At 46.4% G+C, this 21,193-nt stretch overlaps 4 protein-coding genes across 4 annotated transcripts in view; 2 read left to right on the forward strand and 2 right to left on the reverse strand.

The window, feature by feature from the left end:
• Positions 1–2,811, forward strand: part of LOC119895422 — a 4,534-nt gene extending 1,723 nt beyond the window's left edge. Inside the window, exons 2-3 of the mRNA XM_038708547.1 lie at positions 904–1,296; positions 2,340–2,811. Of these exons, the coding sequence (XP_038564475.1) occupies positions 904–1,296; positions 2,340–2,761 (815 nt within the window). The 3' untranslated portion in view covers positions 2,762–2,811. The remainder of the gene's footprint in view (positions 1–903; positions 1,297–2,339) is intronic.
• On the forward strand, positions 935–1,552 carry LOC119894830 (histone H2B 1/2). Its single transcript, XM_038707517.1, has one exon. It carries the CDS (start codon positions 960–962, stop codon positions 1,332–1,334), a length of 375 nt encoding a protein of 124 aa, XP_038563445.1. The 5' UTR covers positions 935–959; the 3' UTR covers positions 1,335–1,552.
• A 7,709-nt stretch (positions 2,812–10,520) lies between the features above and the next one.
• Positions 10,521–11,372, reverse strand: LOC119894832 (histone H4). Its single transcript, XM_038707519.1, has one exon. It carries the CDS (start codon positions 11,267–11,269, stop codon positions 10,958–10,960), a length of 312 nt encoding a protein of 103 aa, XP_038563447.1. The 5' UTR covers positions 11,270–11,372; the 3' UTR covers positions 10,521–10,957.
• Positions 11,373–13,200: 1,828 nt separating this feature from the next.
• On the reverse strand, positions 13,201–13,944 carry LOC119894829 (histone H2A-like). Its single transcript, XM_038707515.1, has one exon. It carries the CDS (start codon positions 13,908–13,910, stop codon positions 13,524–13,526), a length of 387 nt encoding a protein of 128 aa, XP_038563443.1. The 5' UTR covers positions 13,911–13,944; the 3' UTR covers positions 13,201–13,523.
• Positions 13,945–21,193: the final 7,249 nt, after the last annotated feature.

Consider the following 21,193-nt stretch of genomic DNA (forward strand, 5'->3'; position numbering starts at 1 on the left):
TTAACTATAGCAAAGGACAGTAATGCTAAAAAATACCCACTGTGACTTCATCTTTAATTTTAGTGCATTATTGTATTTGGCTTCCTGATTGGGTCTTAAGTTTTTGTTTTGGTATTTTTATTAAAATATTGTGTACTGTGTAAATAACACTTGTCAATGTCACTGTTTCTGCTGTGTCTGTTTTCCTCGTCCACAGTGGATTTGTTCTCCCTTCTTACTTTCAGTAACGGTTCCAGTAGTATTACTTTCTTCTTTCGCCGCATCTCTTGCAAGTAGACCATCAGCTTCGTTCGCTGTTACTTGATTCCAGCTACATTTACATTTATTCATCTAGCTGACACTTTTATTGAAAGCAACTTACAATTGCTATATATGTACATTTACGGTGGTAATCTTTACTCATTACTACTGATGGCAACATTGCCCAGCAACATTGCTCTAAAAGTTGCTCCGTGTATCATCAGCTTCAGGCTATGCCGTTGAAGTATAAATCAGGCTTTAAGGGGGGCTAAACTGGGGCTATGCAGATGTGACGGGGCTCTAGCCTCCCCTGGCCCTGGTGTAGTGCTGTTACTGCATACTATAAATATGTTTCATGATAATAAGTGTTTAAAAGATCAAATCACGCTGACATGGCAAAAAATATGTAGAATTTGTTCAATAAACAACATGTTTCAATAACATTTACACAAAACAAATAATGCAGCATCACAAAAACGTTAAACTATGTTTTCTGTAAAGATACTGAAGGTAAAATGCATTTAATTCCTGTAACCAGCTCACACACACGCAGCAAACATGTGGCGCTGCGAGACTTCCGCATAGTTACTCTATGACGCACTCACCTCCAGCCAATGGCAGAGTGGGAACCGCACAGTAACATTCGCATATCCTGCATTTAAGAAGAACCAGCGCCGCCAGAACGGCTACAATTGACTGCGAGCAGAGAAATTGTGACCATGCCTGAACCAGCGAAGCCAGCGCCCAAGAAGGGCTCCAAGAAAGCCGTGACCAAGACCGCCGGCAAGAAGGACAAGAAGAGGAGGAAGACCAGGAAGGAGAGCTACGCCATCTACGTGTACAAGGTGATGAAGCAGGTCCACCCCGACACCGGCATCTCCTCCAAGGCCATGGGCATCATGAACTCGTTCGTGAACGACATCTTTGAACGCATCGCCGGGGAGGCCTCCCGTCTGGCCCACTACAACAAGCGCTCCACCATCACCTCCAGGGAGATCCAGACCGCCGTCCGCCTGCTGCTGCCCGGAGAACTGGCCAAGCACGCCGTGTCCGAAGGCACCAAGGCCGTGACCAAGTACACCAGCTCCAAGTAAACCCGCTCCACATCCCCGAGATACAGAAACAAACCAACGGCTCTTTTAAGAGCCACACACACTTTTCTGGAAGAGCTCAGTTCCATCAAACATTAAAAACTGAATAAAACCAATGTGGTTATAAATGCATAGTTTACTGAGGCGCTTTTTCTGGCTAAATTCCTCTGGTTGTGAGACCACGGTTGGCTCATGAATCTGATTTACACTTATAACTGTTCATGTAAAAACAGGAGTCCTGCCTCTTTGATGTCTATAGATAAGTAAAATGTGAAGGTAATAAAATTTAATCAGAAACGTGCTGTACACTAATACTCACTAATAACCTGTGTAAATGTATTTGCCAAAAAGGGTCTGGAAATAGAGATTTTAGATTATATTAGAAGATTATATTTTATGTCTACAACATAGTTGGTAGTCCTTAGAGCATAAAAAGTTCTTTTATTTGTCAAATTAAAAAGCACCATTTTTAGTAAAATAAAATTTGAACGTAGCTTTGATCAACACCCCTCTTTTTCAGTTAAAAAATATTGGCAGTTATATATATATATATATATATATATTGATACCTGTAATTGTATATATGACGCAAAAGAAACCAAAATTACAGAATGTCAAACACAAATTCACTGTTATAGTCTTAATGTTCTTGAATGTATATTTGGTTTCAGACATGCAGTATTTCTCATCTTCCCTCTTTCTGTCATACCAGTGTAATTTTTTTATTTATTTGAGTCATTTCTCTGCATTGAGGATCACATTAAATGTGTAAGTTTTATAATATATAATAATATACATGAACCATATTAATATGTGAAAAGCTTTAGAGAGTTACAAAACAGAAGTTAACGGCTGACCTGGAGGCGGGTAGTTTGAATTTTATTTGATGACCCGCTGTATCACGTGACTATTTGCCCAATCAGCGCTGCCCGCGCTCCAGCTCTCGCTATATAAAGCAGCCACTCTGGCACTGGGCTCATCACTACTTCTCTGAAGAAGAAAGCTGAGACTCGTCAACAATGGCCAGGACCAAGCAGACCGCCCGTAAATCCACCGGAGGAAAAGCTCCCAGGAAGCAGCTGGCCACCAAGGCCGCCCGTAAGAGCGCCCCGGCCACCGGCGGAGTGAAGAAGCCCCACCGCTACAGGCCCGGTACCGTGGCTCTCCGAGAGATCCGCCGCTACCAGAAGTCCACCGAGCTGCTCATCCGCAAGCTGCCCTTCCAGCGCCTGGTGAGGGAGATCGCTCAGGACTTCAAGACCGACCTGCGCTTCCAGAGCTCCGCCGTCATGGCTCTGCAGGAGGCCAGCGAGGCTTACCTGGTCGGTCTCTTCGAGGACACCAACCTGTGCGCCATCCACGCCAAGAGGGTCACCATCATGCCCAAAGACATACAGCTGGCCCGACGCATCCGCGGAGAGAGGGCTTAAACTCACACACCCACACCTGGAAACAACACAACGGCTCTTTTAAGAGCCACCTACCTCATCCAAGAGCTGCATCCTGCCTGCAAACACCACACAGACAAGCAGCCACGTTAACGCTCAGCTGCTCATGGAAATACAGGCACACATAAAACACATTGTCACTGTCCGATGAAAATCACGTATCTCCGTTTTTTTTTCTCATAAACAAACCCCCGGCTATTACTGTAATGTACCCACTATAAGTGAAACACTAGCTTTACACGGTCAGAGAAATGTTTAATATTTTAAATGGACGTGTTTTTTTAAATAACAGGCTCCAATGACTTGCGGGTGGTTCTGAGCCTCGAGTCTCTGTTTACATCCCCATCAATTGACAGTAAGCCTACCCTACAGATTTCCTTTTGATCAACAAGCACAGCAAAGTGTCTGAAAAGGACCTTAAGAGGTTCATGCACAATTGGGCAAAATCGATGATGCAGGCTACCTGCACAGATTTGCATCCACCTCTTTCTCAGCATAAATGAGTGTTACCAGCAGCGAGGTGCATGCAATTCTCGGAAGGCATGCTTAATTCGGCACAACATCGACACTGACGTGTGTACATTTTTCACCTCAGGTAAATCACTTAGCTTGTTGTAATCCTTGGCTGAAAACTGAACGCTTTTAATCCAACGCTATCGTTCCAAACACCTATCATAATTTCTGTTTCCCCCAAATAATACACCGGACAAGTTGCCACAAAAACTTAACCGCATCCGTCGGCTATTAAGATACTTTGTTTAAATTAACAGCTACAGCGCTTTCCTCTAAAAGGGACACATGTAGCTCTGTTTTATAAACGTTACCTGCAGTCGCTAGTTAAAGGCAAAACTTCAGATGCTACCTGAGCTAAATAATAAGATGCCGGTTTTAAAAATAATGCTAATCATCATCAATATGCTATCTTAATATCGTGAACAACAATAGTGGACAATGACCAAATAAAATCAAATTGGTTTAATCAACAAAGGTTGATGTATTTTGTGGCTTGACATTTTGAAAATGTCAAGCTACAAAATACATCACAAAACACATTAAATATTATAATTATGAACAGTCAGGAAAGATGGTCAAGCTATTTGTTAGAGACAATTGACTCTTTAATACTACTACTTAATAATTTATTTAATACTTTGAACAACTATGAATTATATTCAACGAAGGTTAAAATGAAGGGCAACTGGACTTGGTTGAATTATATTAATATCATTAAAACCTGTAAAGCCATCACAAAGTCAGATAAAATTTAATTACACTGAATTTAATAAACAACTGTAACCAAGTCAGCCTATGTACATCTGTGTGTGCGTGCGCTTGTGTGATATTCCAGCCGATGATGGGCATCACTCATGGTCCAGTCCATCATAGAAGGAATGGAAGTCCTTGGGCAAGACCTTCTTCAGTTCTTGAAGGTGTTTGAACTTCAGCGCTTTTATTTTCTGGCTGGATGTGTACAGAGGGGACACTGTGGTGACACGTCTCTTCTTCCTGAGAGATGGAGACGGATAGACTTCCCAGTCATCTGAGTGGAGAATCTTGTACTCCATAGTGCCATCCACGTTGTATCTAGTGGACAGAGGGAAGATATTAGAAGGGGAAAGAGTGATAGTGAGAAGATATGAAGTCAAATTTAACAGATTAAATTACAGACAGTATGTCTTCCACAGTGGTGGAAGTAGTATTAAGAACTTAAAAGTAGCAAAACCACACTGTAGAAATATTAGAAGTATAAATACATTAAAATATTACTAAAGTAAATACACACAATTATTACCATCAAAATATACTTTAAAAATATACTTTGTTGCAGCTGGTAAAGGTAAAGCTGATTCCAACTACTATTTGCTGAACGGCTTGGTAATATGCTTCATAATATAGTTTGATTGAGTAACTAAAGATGCCAAATAAATGTAGTGGAGTAATAGTACAAAAACAAATACCTGATTCCTCGAAGATCATGGACTGTTGGATCTCCAGCTTTTTTCCCTGGTCGGATGGACTTGCAGATGGTCACTTGGCTGAAGTCGGTGGAGAAACTGTGGTCCACGTACCTCACATGGTATGGCCTGGGATTGGAGCGAGCTCCCCGGATCACTGCAGCATACTCAGCCGGAACACAGATCTCTCTGTCTCTTAGTTTTCTCTCTATCACACTCCATTTGTGTGTGACCTCGTTCCAGATACTTCTGCGTCACTATCTTCTGTTTTTCGGTCGCAAACTTGAGGAGGGCGTTGCTCAGGAGCAGGTTTCGACTCTGGTAGCCGCATCCATCACTCCACAGGATGTATTCTTCGTATGAGGGGTTTGCTTCAAGAAAGTGCACGATGCATGAAGCAAACTCGTTGGCAGAGAGACCAGCTTCACCTTCATGCCACAGGTAATTTGTTGCATCATGTGATGACATGTCAAAGATGGTGAAGTTATGAACACTGAGCTTAGTCTTGTAATAGAGGGCGGAGGCTTGCAGCTTGGGGCAGAGCGGGAGCCCCTGTAGATCCATGCAGGCCACCAAGGTCTTCTCACCAGCCTCATCTTTGTCCTTCTGCTTCATGGCTCGTGCTGTGTCTTTTTTAAGGCAGTGCTCCTCCCATGTGGCAGCTTCAATGTTTCCAGCCTTGAATGAACAGCATGTATCACACTGGTCTTTCTTTGGGTGAAAAAGAGAAAGATTTAAGTCATTGAAAATGTTGGCGAAAACTTGCCTCGACAGAGACTGGATTCCATGTTCGGCACAAGAGCGCTTATACTCAGCGTGGAGATGATTGAGAGACTTGAACTCCGGCTCCAGGTACATCTTTGATGAAGAGGACCTACAGTAGTGTGATGGAACCTTTGGAAGATCTACAAGGAAGGTCTTAAGGAAGTCCTGCTCTTCTGACCTCACTCTCGCTCTCTCAGTCTTTTCAGGACTCTCTCCTCTTCTTCCTACCCATTTCAGAAAACACCACTGCTTTATGCCTAGTGTAGACAGGAACATGCGTTGGCACACTCTGGTGCTTCTTGCATCCACTACAAGGTGACAAGAAATGGATGCCGACCTCCTGGATTCATCTAATCCTGTGCGCCGCCGCTTTACACTGCTGACCTCGACTAAAGACTTAACAAAAATTTTCCTCTCTTTCCAGTCTAATTTCCCCCAGAAATTAGGATCTCCTCCCTCTTTGACTCCTCGACTTCATTGCAATGCAGTTTAGTGGACTTTTGGCAGGCCGCAGACTGGCATGGCATCCCTATTTTTCTTGCCTCCTTCAACCCAGGCTCTTGATTCTTCCTCCCGAGGTAGGACTGGCCCCTCATTCTCCTTCTTTTCTGAATATTCACGTTCCAGGTCTCTGGATTTCCTTTCTTCCTTGACCTTCCTGGACGAGCCCCACCAGCTGAAGAATCCTCCTCAACTCCCTCTCCTTTTGATTAAAAGAAAGAGAAAACAAAAATTCTGTAAATGTCCTCAGTGTGTCGTAATGGTGTATGTCTGCATGAGAAAGACAGCGTGTGCAGCTGACCACAAACAGTAACAAGCCAACTAGGAAAACATCCAGCATTCACTTCCACAAACGCTACTGCATTAAAGACATCACACACACTTATGTGTGCATCAGAGTCTGTTAATTGGTGCGGTTTTATTACTTCTTACTCGATTGTGATCTCTAAATTGCTTTGTGCTATATTTTTTTGTATGAAAGATTGTATACAAAGGATTTGCTGTTATTCTTATTATTATACATTCAAAACGTGTGCACACCCAGTTAAGTTCAGGTGCAAGACAAATATATCAGTACAGGACACAAAGGAAAAAGGTCTGCACACCGTCCCACCGACTTAAAATAAATTTGTTTCCGAGGCAATGCTTGATTCTATGAGACCAAATCAAAATGTTGTCCTCAAGAACAGTTTTTATTTGGAGTCTAATGGTGTGCAGGCCTTTCTGTCCCAGGTCATAATACCTACCTTCATTTTCAAATCCATGCATTTAGATATGTGAAGCACTGTGAGCTGCATTTGTTGTAGGAAATGTTTTCCACACAAATTAAATTTTTTTTAAATAACTTTAATAATACCTACCTTCACTTTCACATTCATCCGGTACAAAAGCAGGAGACTCAACCTGGTCACACTCAAGGGAATCTGGAAAAGATAGAGAAGAACACATAAAGTACACTTAATACAATAATGACATCATCCAATGTTGCTGACTTTGCATTCTTTGCTCTGGCTGTCTTAATCCTAGTTTTCCACAAACCTTCTTCCTCACTGCTGACACTGGCTGCTGCCTCTACTGCCCTATCGTATTTAACATTGACCAATGCGCAAAGCTCTTCTAATGAAAACGACATGTCTATCCTGAAAAAGAGGAAGAGTGCACACACCAGACAACATCATTTAAGGTACTCTGCGTGAGAAATCAGATGTTGACGAATACATCTAAGTCCCTAATGAAATGTACAACAATGCTGCCATGATAAAATAAAAAAGCATCGCTCGATTTGAGAATGACACGATGTAATTAAGTTAATAAGTCTAACCTAGTAACTTACTTATCCACGGTATAAAACGTGTTTACAAACAATGCAAACAATTTGATATATCTGTGATTTTATATCAGATTATTTATATAAGATATCTGATCGTAATACAAATCGAGACTTATTACCCAGCTAACATTAGCTAGCTGTCGAAAGTCACACTTTGTTGATGTTAAAGAACAAAATGTCGTTAGCTAATCTACACAGATGCCAGTCGAAAAATACTATGAACATGTACAAACTTATTATTAAATAATAATCTTAAGGTGATACTTTACCTTGGCGACGTTGTCTTCCACAGAAAATTAAGAGTGCGCTCTGCTTCTAACTTTCACAGCAGGGGCATCCAGCCTGCAGCGGGAGATACGCTGTTTGATGGACACTTTTCACATCCAGTGGAGATACTTGTTCAATACATAACGTCATAAAACCTCTTTTAATTGGTCAATTCGATTACGAACGCTGACAGCATACAGAGGAGAATTTGCTTGTTCCAAATATAGAAAAAAGACAAAATCATCTAAAGTGGATATACGTGGTTTTCATCGGACAGCGACGATATATTTTTATATTATAGTTACAGTTGACATAAAAATGGCTTTATCTCTAAGTGATGTGCAGTTACATGACCTGGAAAACAAACATTGGCCTGAAGTTCAGCTGTAAAACATTGAATGCATTCAGCAGCGCTACAGTATGTAATGGCTTAATGAAGGTCTTTGAGATGGATGGGGGTCTTAACAGGTAACTTGGATGTGGATATGAAAGATTCAGACATGCACAACAATGTATGTGTTTCATGCACTGAACTGTCAAAAACGGCTAAATCAAGTTCAAACTCTGTATTATCGAGGGGTGCGAGCATTTCACTAACTTTACAGGAGAGCCAAGTCACAGTATAGAAAGACCAAAGTTTGAACTCAATCTTAATCTGACAATAATTGACCCCCCCACCACCAAAATGAAGACTGCAAAGCAACAGTAAACATCCTCTACTTATACGGCACTATTAGCTGTCTCGTTTTGATGTTGAAATTGTAATGTCATGTACATAAACTGTGGAACAGCTGCTAGTTAATGTCCACTGTTGTTTATGGACATGTATGTACACATACAGGACTTTCAGGAGTTTGGCCCTGGTCAGTCCACTCTCTGCCCTGTGTCTGTGTTTATTAATTAACATGACGTGTCTGTGTGTGAGTGAGTTTTACATCCTAATGAGTAATTAATTTCAATTCGTGAGGCAGGTTTGAATCCAGCCACGGGCTTCTCTGTGTGGAGTTTGCATGTTCTTCCTGTGTTCATGTGTGTTTCGCTATATAATGTGATATTTCTAAATGTGTACTTTTGAGTTTTTTTGCTGTGTAAATGTATAAGTTTTATAAACTCATGGCTTTGGCTAAGCAAGAGGCAAAGAAGTGACAAGAGCAGCTGCACAATCAGGTCGTAGCTACTCTGATGATGAAAACATTTGGTAAATGTTCAATAATGAGACACATGTGTGGCTTCTGTGCTTGTTTTTGTCAACTAGCAGCTCATTAATATGGAGGTCCTGAACGCTCAACACCCTGAAACTTAAGAAGACAGATTATACATACATATTATTTAACACATCTCAGACTGAACATCAGCAGAGAAGGAGCGTTATAAGCTTTGTAAAGGTCGATCTAATGGCACGACTGGTGGTTGTTACGTTTGTTTTGGCTTTTGTTATAATTACATTTTCTTATTTACAGAAAGGACCTGAATCTGTGGAGGCCATTATTAAATATCTGTACTCGGCTGCAGCTTCTTCCACTCTAACTGAGATGTGATGATGAACCACGTTTTGAACATGCATGAGCACGCTGGAACCAGTTACCTTATACGGTTTGTGGTTAAAAATGATTAGTGGTCCAGTCGTCAGTGGTGCTGGTTGGTGCCTGGTTTAATTTGATTTCAGTGCCTCCAGAAATAAAATACTGTGGAGGTAAATTTCCCAGATTGTGCAAAGAATAATTTTATAAATGTAAATGCATCACACATTTGTACTGAAGTAAATCACAGCTAATTCTGTAGAGTAAAGATTATGTTGAAACAAACAGCCATTTTGGAGATTAAGAGTAAAAACACATGAACATTTTACAAATTACAAAAAAATATTTCTATCTTCATGAAGAAATAATTTATTGCAGGGCTGTTTCACTGGACTGCAACAGTTTTAGTTTCAGTTTTAGTCACAAGGTGGCAGCGTTGGCTCACAATACAAGAAGAATTTGGTCTTTACTTCTGGGTTTTTTCACACGTGTACAACTTGTGAACAACATGATCTGCCTTTTCCACAGGTTTCTCTCTGTAGTTCTGCATTTCAACCACGATGGAAGCTGAGATGTTCCTGTGATGGTGTGTTATATTTTATAAAGATGTTTTTCCTTTCCAAAGCATACACATCTGCCCTCATGGAGTCCACTGCACCTGCCCCGCTTAGCAGATCGGCCAAAAGATCCTCATGGATGGATGAGGCAGTCAGCCTTTGTCGGTAAACGGTTTGACACAAATGATCTTTATTAATGAAGGCAAAGCCAGATCAGTCCTACAACTTATATTATCCTCGGTCAAAGACATACTCAGTCACATTTGTCTGTTTGTAAGATATCTATCTGTGTGTATTTTCATGTAGAGCCAGTAAATGTTATTTAAAAAAATGTATTAATATAGTATAATAGCTACTCCTGCCAGACAGTAAAGTGTAGTGATGTTAACACAGCACCTCGTTAGTGAACACTCCAGCTGTCAGTTTTTGGTTGTCATGGTGATTGATTACGTATGATTATTAACCACACGCCAGTATTTTGGTTTCTACTCCAAGATGATTAAGAATTCACGCCTTTCCTTTTTGGCAATACAAAGAGCTTTCATTTGATATCTACAGTCCACCCAAAATGGCATGTAGGCATGTGCGGATCGATCGATATTTGTGATACCAGCGTCTCCTGCTCTAGGATCGATACTCACATAAAAGGATCAATATCTAAACTCAGTAATTTGGAGTGAGTGTTTTATCATAAGTATCTTACTGTCACCAGGATGGTCTAATTATAGGCCACTCGGTTGATAGGAACTACTTTTCCTTCCACTGTGAAAACAGTCACGTCTGGCTGTAATTTAGCTGTGAAGGTAATAATGACGCTGTGCGTGATGTGTGTGCAAAGACAGTGAAATACTTTGGCAACACCGCTAATTTATAGATATATGCATGAAAATAGAATATAATTAAAGAATGACAGTTTTATGCAGCCATCATTTTGAATTGGTAAGGCTACAGGCTGCTCCTTATTTCTCCCAAAGACAGAAACAGGAGGTCACATTAAACTAGAAAGAAAATATGCAAGTTATTAGTATCGGTAATACCAGCCTGGGTATTACTTTGTAGTCAGTTGTATGGAAATTAAGTGGCATCGCAAATCACTAGTTTTCACCTTTAGTGGGGACTTTAAATATTTGTTAGTTTTAGATTGTAGATGCATATTAATCAGTGGCCATTTATCACATAGCATTTAAGAACTTTACAGTCCATAATATGAGGAATGAGCTCTTAGAGGTAGTTGGGTGGCTCTTAAAAGAGCCTTTGGTTGTTGTGTTGTTAGAGGATCGGGTTTAGCCTCCGAAGCCGTACAGGGTGCGGCCCTGCCTCTTCAGAGCGTACACCACGTCCATGGCGGTGACGGTCTTCCTCTTGGCGTGCTCGGTGTAGGTGACGGCATCGCGGATCACGTTCTCCAGGAAGACCTTAAGCACCCCGCGGGTCTCCTCGTAGATCAGACCGGAGATTCGCTTGACTCCGCCGCGGCGAGCCAGACGGCGGATGGCGGGCTTGGTGATGCCCTGGATGTTATCACGGAGCACTTTGCGGTGCCTCTTGGCGCCTCCTTTGCCGAGTCCCTTTCCTCCTTTTCCGCGGCCGCTCATTTTCTCAGCGTCTAGTTCGTTCCGAAGAAAAACTGGTAGCTGACGGGTCCTGAGCGCCGGTACTTAAAGTCAGTCTGCGGACGTAGTTGAGGACTAACGGCTCAAGCGCAGCCCGCCATTTTCCCTGTTCCCCTCCAAGCTAGAAACTTTGAGCCGCCGCACTTCCTGATAAGAAACATTCCTTCAAAATAAAAGTACAAACTTGATACTGGCCCTCAGATTTTCACAAGAATTATAATAATCGAATTCTCAAATGTTTAACATGTTCTACATGCTAACAGGTTCTTTGTGTTTTGATTCATTTAGTTCAAGTCTTTTACACCAATTTCACCTACAATATTGACTTTTTTTGTTTTAGTATGTCACCATACTGCTTTGATTTGTGCAGTTGGATATTGATAACAGGGTTTGGAGCCATTTCCCTTAATTATATATATATATATATATATATATATACACACATCATTTTAACAGCAAAAGTGAACTATATGTGTAAAAATAATTGTGCTGTAGCTCGAAACACACTACTCAGACTTTAGCTTTATTCATGCTGAGTTAAAATAATAAGACATAGTGGAAATAAATAAAAGTTTTGAGATGTGATATCAAAGTGGACATACTTTTACATAAAACTGATGTTTCATAAATGAATGCATTCATGTGTAAATAAATATGCAGAAGAGGGAAAGTTTAAGGTGCTTGAGTGCAGTACCGGTCAAAAGTTTTAAAACACAGGGATTTTCCTAGTTTTTATTGAAATCTAAACAGTGAAAAATCTTAAATGGCACAAAAGTAAACAGCAAACTGCTGAGTTAAGTTAAAAACAATGTTTATGTTACCAAAACAGACATTTTCAGATATAAAATTAACAATGAAAACAAAGTAGAATCGTTCATTAATGTTTTTTATTGTAGGATCGACTGCTTTGCCTTCCTCCATAAATATTATAGGATTATATAAGATATATAATATAGGACAAAACAGGCTGTTCCAAAGTGTTTACTGTATAAATTTGTTTTTACATCAACTTTTAAGGCCTCATTTCCTTCCACTGCTGCAGAATAACCAAAGAAGGAAAGACAAAGTTTAGGTCAGTAAAACTGAGAAATAATGTAAATTAATGAGTTAACAGCTTCAGGTTATTCTGCAGCAAACATATTTAATATTATCAGAAGGTAAGCGGCACCAAACAGCAAACTAGAAAGTTACTTTGCCAGATGCCACAAGATATACGGTGAATTAACAATGTTATGAGTTTTATTCGGCTATATCTGATCAAGCTTATTATCTGCTTCTAACACCGGCGTCATTAATGACTCCTGATGGAGCGTGAGCGCTCAGCGTCGTCGATGCCCTTTTAATAAGTCACAATAACCTTTTTTCACACAGTTAAAGCTAAAATTTCTAATTGTAACTGTGGCTGCACCCAGTTTAAAGTACTCAACTGGTTCAAATGGCTTTGGATCAGCTGACCATTAACCCTCGTGTTTCGCTGACATTGACCTTACACGTAACTGCTGTGTGAGAAATCATAATGACAATAATTCAGCTTAATAACAACCAGTTTGTTCTTCTTTTCATCTGGCCTCATTAAAAGCCAACATGTATTAAAGTAGTAACCCCTTTCCTTTGATGACTAAAGACATAAGTTGCAATAAAATATGTAAACTAAGGAAACCTTTCATGTTATGCTCCAAGACCAAAAACACATTTGATGTTACTGATGTTTGTCAGACCTCACAGTGTTATTAGCTCCAATTCAAATAATCCTGATGGTCTGAATTAGGATTATAGGAATAGTTGTTGTGTGTAGTAAAACACCAGACAGATGAATCTCCTTAGTATTTAGCCAAGTAGCTACAGAAACTTCTTTAGATTAATTGCTGGTCTTTGTTGCTTTTTCTATAAGTAGTCGTTTACCTGTTTGTTGGGTTTTGCTTTCTGTTTCTAGCTTTGCATTTATTTTGATGTTCCTGTAAAGTGCCGTTTGTGTAACATTAAGTCAAACTGATATGTGAAAACCTGATAAGGAGGCAGATGAAGTATCTGTGGCCCACAATCATTTTAGAACAACCGCCAATAAAATCATGTAGTTGTGCAATAAAGGAGTTTGTATTGTTGTGAGTATGAGCACAGATGAAGTACTTCAGTAAGTTGACCTTGTAAACTTGGTGTCTCTAGCAAGTGGTGTTGCAGGAGTTTGCTCTGAGAGTAAGTGGGTGGCTCTTAAAAGAGCCGTTGTGTTTGTGGTTGTTTACTTCTTGGCGGGCTTCTCGGTCTTCTTGGGCAGCAGGACCGCCTGGATGTTGGGCAGCACGCCGCCCTGAGCGATGGTGACTCCGCCGAGCAGCTTGTTGAGCTCCTCGTCGTTGCGGACGGCCAGCTGCAGGTGACGGGGGATGATCCTGGTCTTCTTGTTGTCGCGGGCGGCGTTTCCGGCCAGCTCCAGGATCTCAGCGGTCAGGTACTCGAGCACGGCCGCCAGGTACACGGGGGCTCCGGCACCGACACGCTGGGCATAGTTGCCTTTTCTCAGGAGCCTGTGGACACGACCGACGGGGAACTGGAGTCCAGCACGGGAGGAGCGAGTCTTTGCCTTCGCTCTGGCTTTGCCGGCACCGGTCTTTCCTCTTCCAGACATACTGACTGTTTCTAAATTAAATTTCTGAATTCAGAATAACGTTACCGCGGCAAAGTGTGGCTTATATAGCTACAACCTGGTCGTTCATTGGTCAGATACAGCTGCAGTATGATCGCCCAATCAGAACGCTCTACGTCACGTGACTGTAGCAATTTTGAAACTTCCGCCCCGCAGTTCAGACAAAAAAATTACATGTTGGCCTATTTATTTATTTATTTATTTACAGTTTATACAGTGCAATAAAATAGAAGAAGTTAAGCAGAATTTAGTGGATGGAATTCAAAGAAAAAAGCAAAGTAAAGCACACAAATAATAATAGAATAAGAAATAAAATAAAAATCATAACATTGTAAGAACGTTGGTTACGTATTGTAACCCCAGATTCTATGAGTATAGGCGTAGCCCTCTAAGAGCTGTCGCTATTGGGTTCATCCCCGCGCGCATGCGCAGTCCTGAAGATTTCTTTCGCGCCCATGTGCCGTGCACGGGCCTCTCTCAGGTCCGCAATTTAGGTATATAATACCGGCGAGACCAGAGATCTGCTCCCAAGAGGTCAGCTTTTTTTCTTCAGCCGACGCTGGTGGGACCAGTCGGGCCCGCAGCTTAGAGGGCTACGCCTATACTCATAGAATCTGGGGTTACAATACGTAACCAACGTTCTATTTCGTATAGGCTTCGCCCTCTAAGAGCTGTCGCTATTGGGATAAGGGCGAAGCCAGATGTAGTCAATGCCCACTGGACCCCCAGCGGTCATAAGCATTAACACACCAGCTCACAGTACCCTAATCACACAATGCATGATAGAGACCAAAATGTAGGTCAGTGTTTCCGTCTGGTCTCGAACCAGGTACCTTCGGCATAGAAGGCGAGCGTCTGATCCATTACGCTACGGAAACTGAGATACGCGGCCATCCGCATTAGACCAGATAACAGGATGGCTGAACGCATCACTCCCTGCCTCCCACCTGCTGCTGTGAGGAAATTGGAACGACAGTTACGCATTGTAACCAGTCCCAACAACGAGCAGAGCAGGCGGGAGGATAGGACAACACACACGCATCCCGGCAACGGGGGGTGTGTGTGCGCACGAGAACGCCCAGAGTACAGGCACACACAGACGCACACTGCGGCTTATGTTGAGGGAACAGTAAGGACGGTTGTTACGCATTGTGGCAGTCCAACTGGAGCGCAACTAAGACAGAAGGAGCCCCAACAGCCCGTGGCAAGAGGAGCCTTACCGGCTCCTTACAGGGAAGCCTATGTGTGCGTAACGTGTCCCGAGCCAGCAGCGTCGCGCCTGGTCTCCAGAACATTCAGTACCGAGTGCGTTAGAGAAAACCCCGATGCATCGCGTAAATAGAAGCGGATAAAGGGGCAGGGTGAAGCCCATGATGCCGCTGTGCAAATATCCTCCACAGCCATCCCGCTGAACAGCGCTGTGGAGGAGGACACGGCTCTTGTCGAGTGCGCACGGATGCCGGGTGGGGGGTCCTCCCCAGCCGTAACGTACGCCTGTGTGATGGCCTCACACAGCCAATGAGCCAACCGTTGTTTTGACAGAGACTTGCCTCGTGAATGCTCTCTGTAGTGAACAAACAGCTGTTGAGTTTTTCTGAGGGCAGCCGTGCGCTCTACATAATGAGACAACGCGCGCACCGGGCAGAGACGATGAGATGCTTCCTCCGCCTCGTTTCGATGAGGAGGAGGGAAAAAACCTTCCAGGGAAATAATCCGTGACCTGAAGGAGCTAGTTATAACCTTGGGCATGAACGCTGGGTTCGGCCTCAAGGTGGCGGAGCTCCCGTCAGCTCTGATAGCGAGGCAGGATGGAGCGACTGAGAGAGCGCACAGATCGCTCACCCTCTTAGCAGAGGTCAGTGCCAAAAGGAGGGCTGTCTTCAGAGACAGCAGTCTGAGAGAAGTTTGCGGCAGTGGCTCAAAGGGGGGATTGCTCAGAGCGCGCAGCACAAGCGGTAAATCCCACTGTGGCGCCAAGGGGCGCGTGACAGGCCGCTGCCTTCTCACTCCTCTTAAAAAACGCTTAACCAGCGGATGCGCAAAAACCGATCTCTCTCCAAAGCCCTCGTGGCAGGAAGAGATGGCCGCCACGTACGATTTGACGTGGATAAAGCCAGATTTCTGTCCACCAGCAGCTGGAGGAAGGACAGAACAAGAGATAAGGGACACGAGACGGGGTCCGTGTCTCTTTCCACACACCAGTGCTGAAAAGCGGACCACTTTGCTCTATAAGAAGCAGTAGTGGAGGGAGCCCTAGCGCCTTGGATGGTGCGCACCACATTAGGGGGCAATCCTAATCTTTCAAGGCGCTCCCGTTCAGGGGCCAAGCCCACAAACGCTGACCTATCACTGGGAAGTGTAGGATGGCTCCGTCCAGCTGTGAGAGCGCGTCTCTGCGCCACGGCAGCTGCCACGGTTTCCCCGACAGCAGCTGAATCATCACTGGAAACCATGATGCGCTCGTGCGTTCTGGTGCCACCAGAATCACTGTTAGGAGCTCCTCCTGAATGCGCGCCAGGAGGCGGGGAATCAGAGGAACCGGGGGGAAAGCATAAAGGAGCGTTCTGGGCCACGGGCTGTGTGAGAAGGCGTCCACGCCCAGTGGCGGCTCGTCCCGTGCGTTCAGTGAGAACCACAGTGCGCACTGTGCGTTTTCTCGTGAGGCGAACAGATCTATCTCTGACTCCCCGAATCTGTCCCACAGTTCCTGAGTAAGAGTGGAATTCAGTCTCCACTCGTTCTGAGACGGACCGCCGCGTGACATGAGGTCCGCGGCTCGGTTCTGAACACCGGGAATGTGGAGGGCTCTGATAGAGCGCAGGTTCGCGTGGGCCCACAGCAGCAGGCTCCTGGCTATCTCTAGTAGCCGAGCCGAGCGGACGCCGCCCTGACGGTTTATGTAAGCCGCGGCTGTCATGTTGTCTGTTCTCACCAGCACATGTTTGTCTCTCAGGAGTGGAGCAAAGTGTTTCAGCACTTTCAGCACTGTGGACAGCTCCAGGCCGTTTATGTGGAGAGATGGAGGCTGTGGCCATTTCCCTCCCACCACGTGAGAATGGCACATCCCGCCCCAGCCAATGAGAGACGCGTCCGTGTACACTGTGACATGTGACGTCACTTTCCCGAGGGGGGACCCCGCTGAAAGCACGTGAGGGGATTTCCAGTACGTCAGGTCTGACTGTACTGAGGGGGGAACGGACAGCAGGCGTCTTTTGTGCTTTATGGGATCGAGGCGGAGACGGCCGAACCATCTCTGGATTTTCCTCATGTGGAGGAGACCCAGAGGGACCACCACGTGACTGGCCGACATCATGCCCAGTAGACGCATCACAGACAAAGCCGTTACCACTTTGTGCGGAGCGATGCGTGAAAGCAGAGAGCTGAGAGCTTCCAGCCTGGCTGGAGATAATTTGGCTCTCATGCGGGCTGAGTCCAGATGCACTCCCAGATAGATTATTGACTGGGAGGGGAGAGGAGAGCTCTTCTGCCAGTTTATGGCAAAACCCAGGCGGGACAGGTGTTTCACGAGCTTCATCGTGTGTAGCGCACAGCTCTCCCTGGACGATGCCATGACAATCAAGTCGTCCAGGTAAAACAACACTCTGACGCCCGACCTGCGCAGCGGCTCCAGCGCTGTCTCCACACATTTGGAGAACGTGCGCGGGGCCAGAGAATAGCCGAAAGGCAGGCGGTTGTATTGAAACTGGGCTCCTCTGAAAGAGAAACGCAGGAATTTCCTGTGTCTGGGGATGATGGGGACATGGAAATAAGCGTCCTTTAGGTCGATGGACGCGAACCAATCCCCGGGACGTACACATTCCAATACGTGCCTGACTGAGAGCATGTGGAACGGCCTCCTCATTATGCATTTGTTGAAGGAGGAGAGATCCAGGATCGGCCTCATTCCGCCCGTTTTCTTGGGCACCAGGAAGTAACGGGAGTAAAAGCCCTCGTTCTCCTCGCCCCGCGGGACTTTTGAAATCGCTCCTTTGCTCAGGAGCTCTGTTATTTCTGCCATCAGAGCAGATGTCTCTGACTGCGATGACATGACGGTCTCCAGCACCCCGCTGAAAGGAGGAGGGGGGCTGGCGAATTGGAGAGTGTAACCCTTCTTTATTAATCTCGCCATCCACTCGTTCATGGGCAGATTTTGCCACGCGCAGCAACGCTCTGAAAGCGGGCGAGCAAAAATCTGGGGGGCCTCTGTGGACATTTCTGACAGCCAGAGAAGAGCCCTCTCCGCCGCCGTGTGAGCTGCAGAGCCGCTCGACACGGCCCATGGGAGGGCTGAGTTGAAAGGGCTGCGGCGGCGATAGTGTGAAACACTCGGGCCGCTCATTCTCAGTGTCAGACTCGTGCCACGGTGAAAAACCTCCACTAACACACACTGAAGGGTGAGAGGTGGGGAGGCCGCAGGGAGTATGGGTGGGCTGTTGTGTTTATCTGATGTGAATGTTTTTCACTCATGATAATATGAGAGAGGGACAACAGCGGCTCAACAACTGACGCAGCGTGTGCGTGCGCAGCGGAGCTTGCTTGTGTGTGGGAGACGTGCGTTTCATCAGCTGCAGGAAGCTCAGGAGAGAGAGGGGCAGGCTGACTGTTAGGAACATGCTCTTTATGGACATTTGGTTGGCTCTGAAAAGAGCCGTTGTGTCCGGCTGTTCCGGGAAGAAAACACACGTCCCCCGCGTCCCGTCAATACCTCCGCTGTTTGCGGGGAGGCTCGGCGGGGGGGTTGGACCAGGAGCAAGCCGCTCGCCTGTTCTTGACTGCAGGGCGGCGCTGTGAAGAGGGAGCAGCGGCCGCCGGAGGAGCCCGGGGGGCCTCGGCCTGGGGCGGGAGTCGCGGCGATCACGCCGGGAGCCCTGTGAGCGCCGTGGGTGTTGAGGTGGCGCTCTGCTCCACGCTGTGTGCCGCTTCACCTTGTCCGCCTCGTCCGAAGCTTGCTGCATGTGTGTGATTGCATCCTGGAGGAGCGGCCCAAACAGCCCATCGGGCAACTCCTTCCTGATCTGCTCCGGCAGATCGGACATGTGCAGCCACATGTTGCGTTGCAGCACTGTCATCCACGCCATAATCCGGGACTGGCCGACCGCCGCCGCTGTGGCGAGCGTCAAAATGGCGGCCGCGGCTTTCCCAAACTCGCTGGCGAGCTCGGGGGAAAGGGCGTCGGGCTGAGCAGCGACAGATGACATGGACGAGGCCAGCAGCGATATGTTGTTGATGGCGGCTGTTACCTGGGCGGCGCACTGGTGGGAGCGGTCCGTGACTCGAGCCGTCACCTGGTCGCGGGTGGAGGGCGGAGTCGGCTTCCTCCTGCCGAAAAAGGTGGCTTTAGGCAGCAGGATGGCTGCCAGGCTGGGCTCCAGAGGTGGGACAGAGGGAAAACCACGGTCAGTGAGGCCCTCGACCTTCGTGAAGTTGACGTACCTCGCCACCGGCGCCTTCAGCTTCCCAGGCTCGGCCCCCGCTTCGGAGAGAAAAGGCTGAAGCGGTGGAAAAAGGGGCCACACAGGAACCTGTTTGGAGGCTTGCTCTGGCTGGTAGATGTCGCCGAGCATGGCGCTAGGAGCAGGTGCAGGAGGCTCAGCAGGTATCGGCACGCCCTTGCGCTCAGCAGCCGTCTTGATTATGTCGGGGAGATCCCGGAGAGAGCCCCGCAGGACGGCAAGCTGGAAGGCGGAAGTGGAGCAGGACCAGCGACGCCGCCTTCTCATCCAAGTCAAACTCCAGATCTTCCAGCGGGAAGAGGGGAGAGCCTGGCGGGGAGCCAGCAATGGAGGGAGCAGAGTCAGAGGACTCGAGCCCTGCATCGCCAGCAGTCCCGCCGGCGAGGTCCGCCGTGAAGCTAACTGGCTTAGCCCAGCTAGCTTCGTCGTCCTCCTCCTCCTGCAGGGCCGCGAAGGCGTCGACCCGCCGTCGCTTCTCCTCCACGGGCAGCTGTGCGCAGTAGGGGCTCGAGGCCTGGGGAGTCAGAGCCAGGCCAGCGTGCTGGGACCGAGGCAGGTCTCGCAGCGGGCGTGGAGATCAAACCCCATGATGTAGCCGGCGTGGCAGGACGGGCAGAGGCGGACTCCTTCCGAGCGGCGGACCTCAACGGTAGAGCGGTGAGTAGCCATAGGAAAAGCTCTTTAGTCAGGAAATTGCTCTTTAGATGCTACTCTGCTCTCCGAATGACTGCTATGCAGCGCTGAAGAAAAAAGGGGAGCAGATCTCTGGTCTCGCCGGTATTATATACCTAAATTGCGGACCTGAGAGAGGCCCGTGCACGGCACATGGGCGCGAAAGAAATCTTCAGGACTGCGCATGCGCGCGGGGATGAACCCAATAGCGACAGCTCTTAGAGGGCGAAGCCTATACGAAATAGAAAATGCCATGACAAAATGCTTTTAAGAATAATTTTAATAAAGATTAACAGCTGGCTTACCTGATTCACAGCTACTTAATTGGAAGGCATTTTAAATTGCATCATTTTAAATCCCTAAAAGTGAAATAAAGTGAACGTTGGTTACGTATTGTAACCCCAGATTCTATGAGTATAGGCGTAGCCCTCTAAGAGCTGTCGCTATTGGGTTCATCCCCGCGCGCATGCGCAGTCCTGAAGATTTCTTTCGCGCCCATGTGCCGTGCACGGGCCTCTCTCAGGTCCACAATTTAGGTATATAATACCGGCGAGACCAGAGATCTGCTCCCCTTTTTTCTTCAGCGCTGCATAGCAGTCATTTCTGAGAGCAGAGTAGCGTCTAAAGAGCAAATTTCCTGACTAAAGAGCTCTTCCTATGGCTACTCACCGCTCTACCGTTGAGGTCCGCCGCTCGGAAGGAGTCCGCCTCTGCCCGTCCTGCCACGCCGGCTACATCATGGGGTTTGATCTCCACGCCCGCTGCGAGACCTGCCTCGGTCCTCAGCACGCTGGCCTGGCTCTGACTCCCCGGGCCTCGTGCCCCTACTGCGCACAGCTGCCCGTGGAGGAGAAGCGACGGCAGGTCGACGCCTTCGCGGCCCTGCAGGAGGAGGAGGACGACGATGCTAGCTGGGCTAAGCCAGTTAGCTTCACGGCGGACCTCGCCGGCGGGACTGCTGGCGATGCAGGGCTCGAGTCCTCTGACTCTGCTCCCTCCATTGCTGGCTCCCCGCCAGGCTCTCCCCTCTTCCCGCTGGAAGACCTGGAGTTTGACTTCGAGCTGGATAAGAAGGCAGCGTCGCTAGCTCCTGCTCCACTTCCACCTTCCAGCTTGCCGTCCTGCGGGGCTCTCTTCCGG

The sequence above is a fragment of the Micropterus salmoides genome, unplaced genomic scaffold (assembly GCF_014851395.1).
Source record: "Micropterus salmoides isolate LMB-PRFRI ecotype aquatic unplaced genomic scaffold, ASM1485139v1 Ms_hic_scaffold_9, whole genome shotgun sequence".
Taxonomy (NCBI): domain Eukaryota; kingdom Metazoa; phylum Chordata; class Actinopteri; order Centrarchiformes; family Centrarchidae; genus Micropterus; species Micropterus salmoides.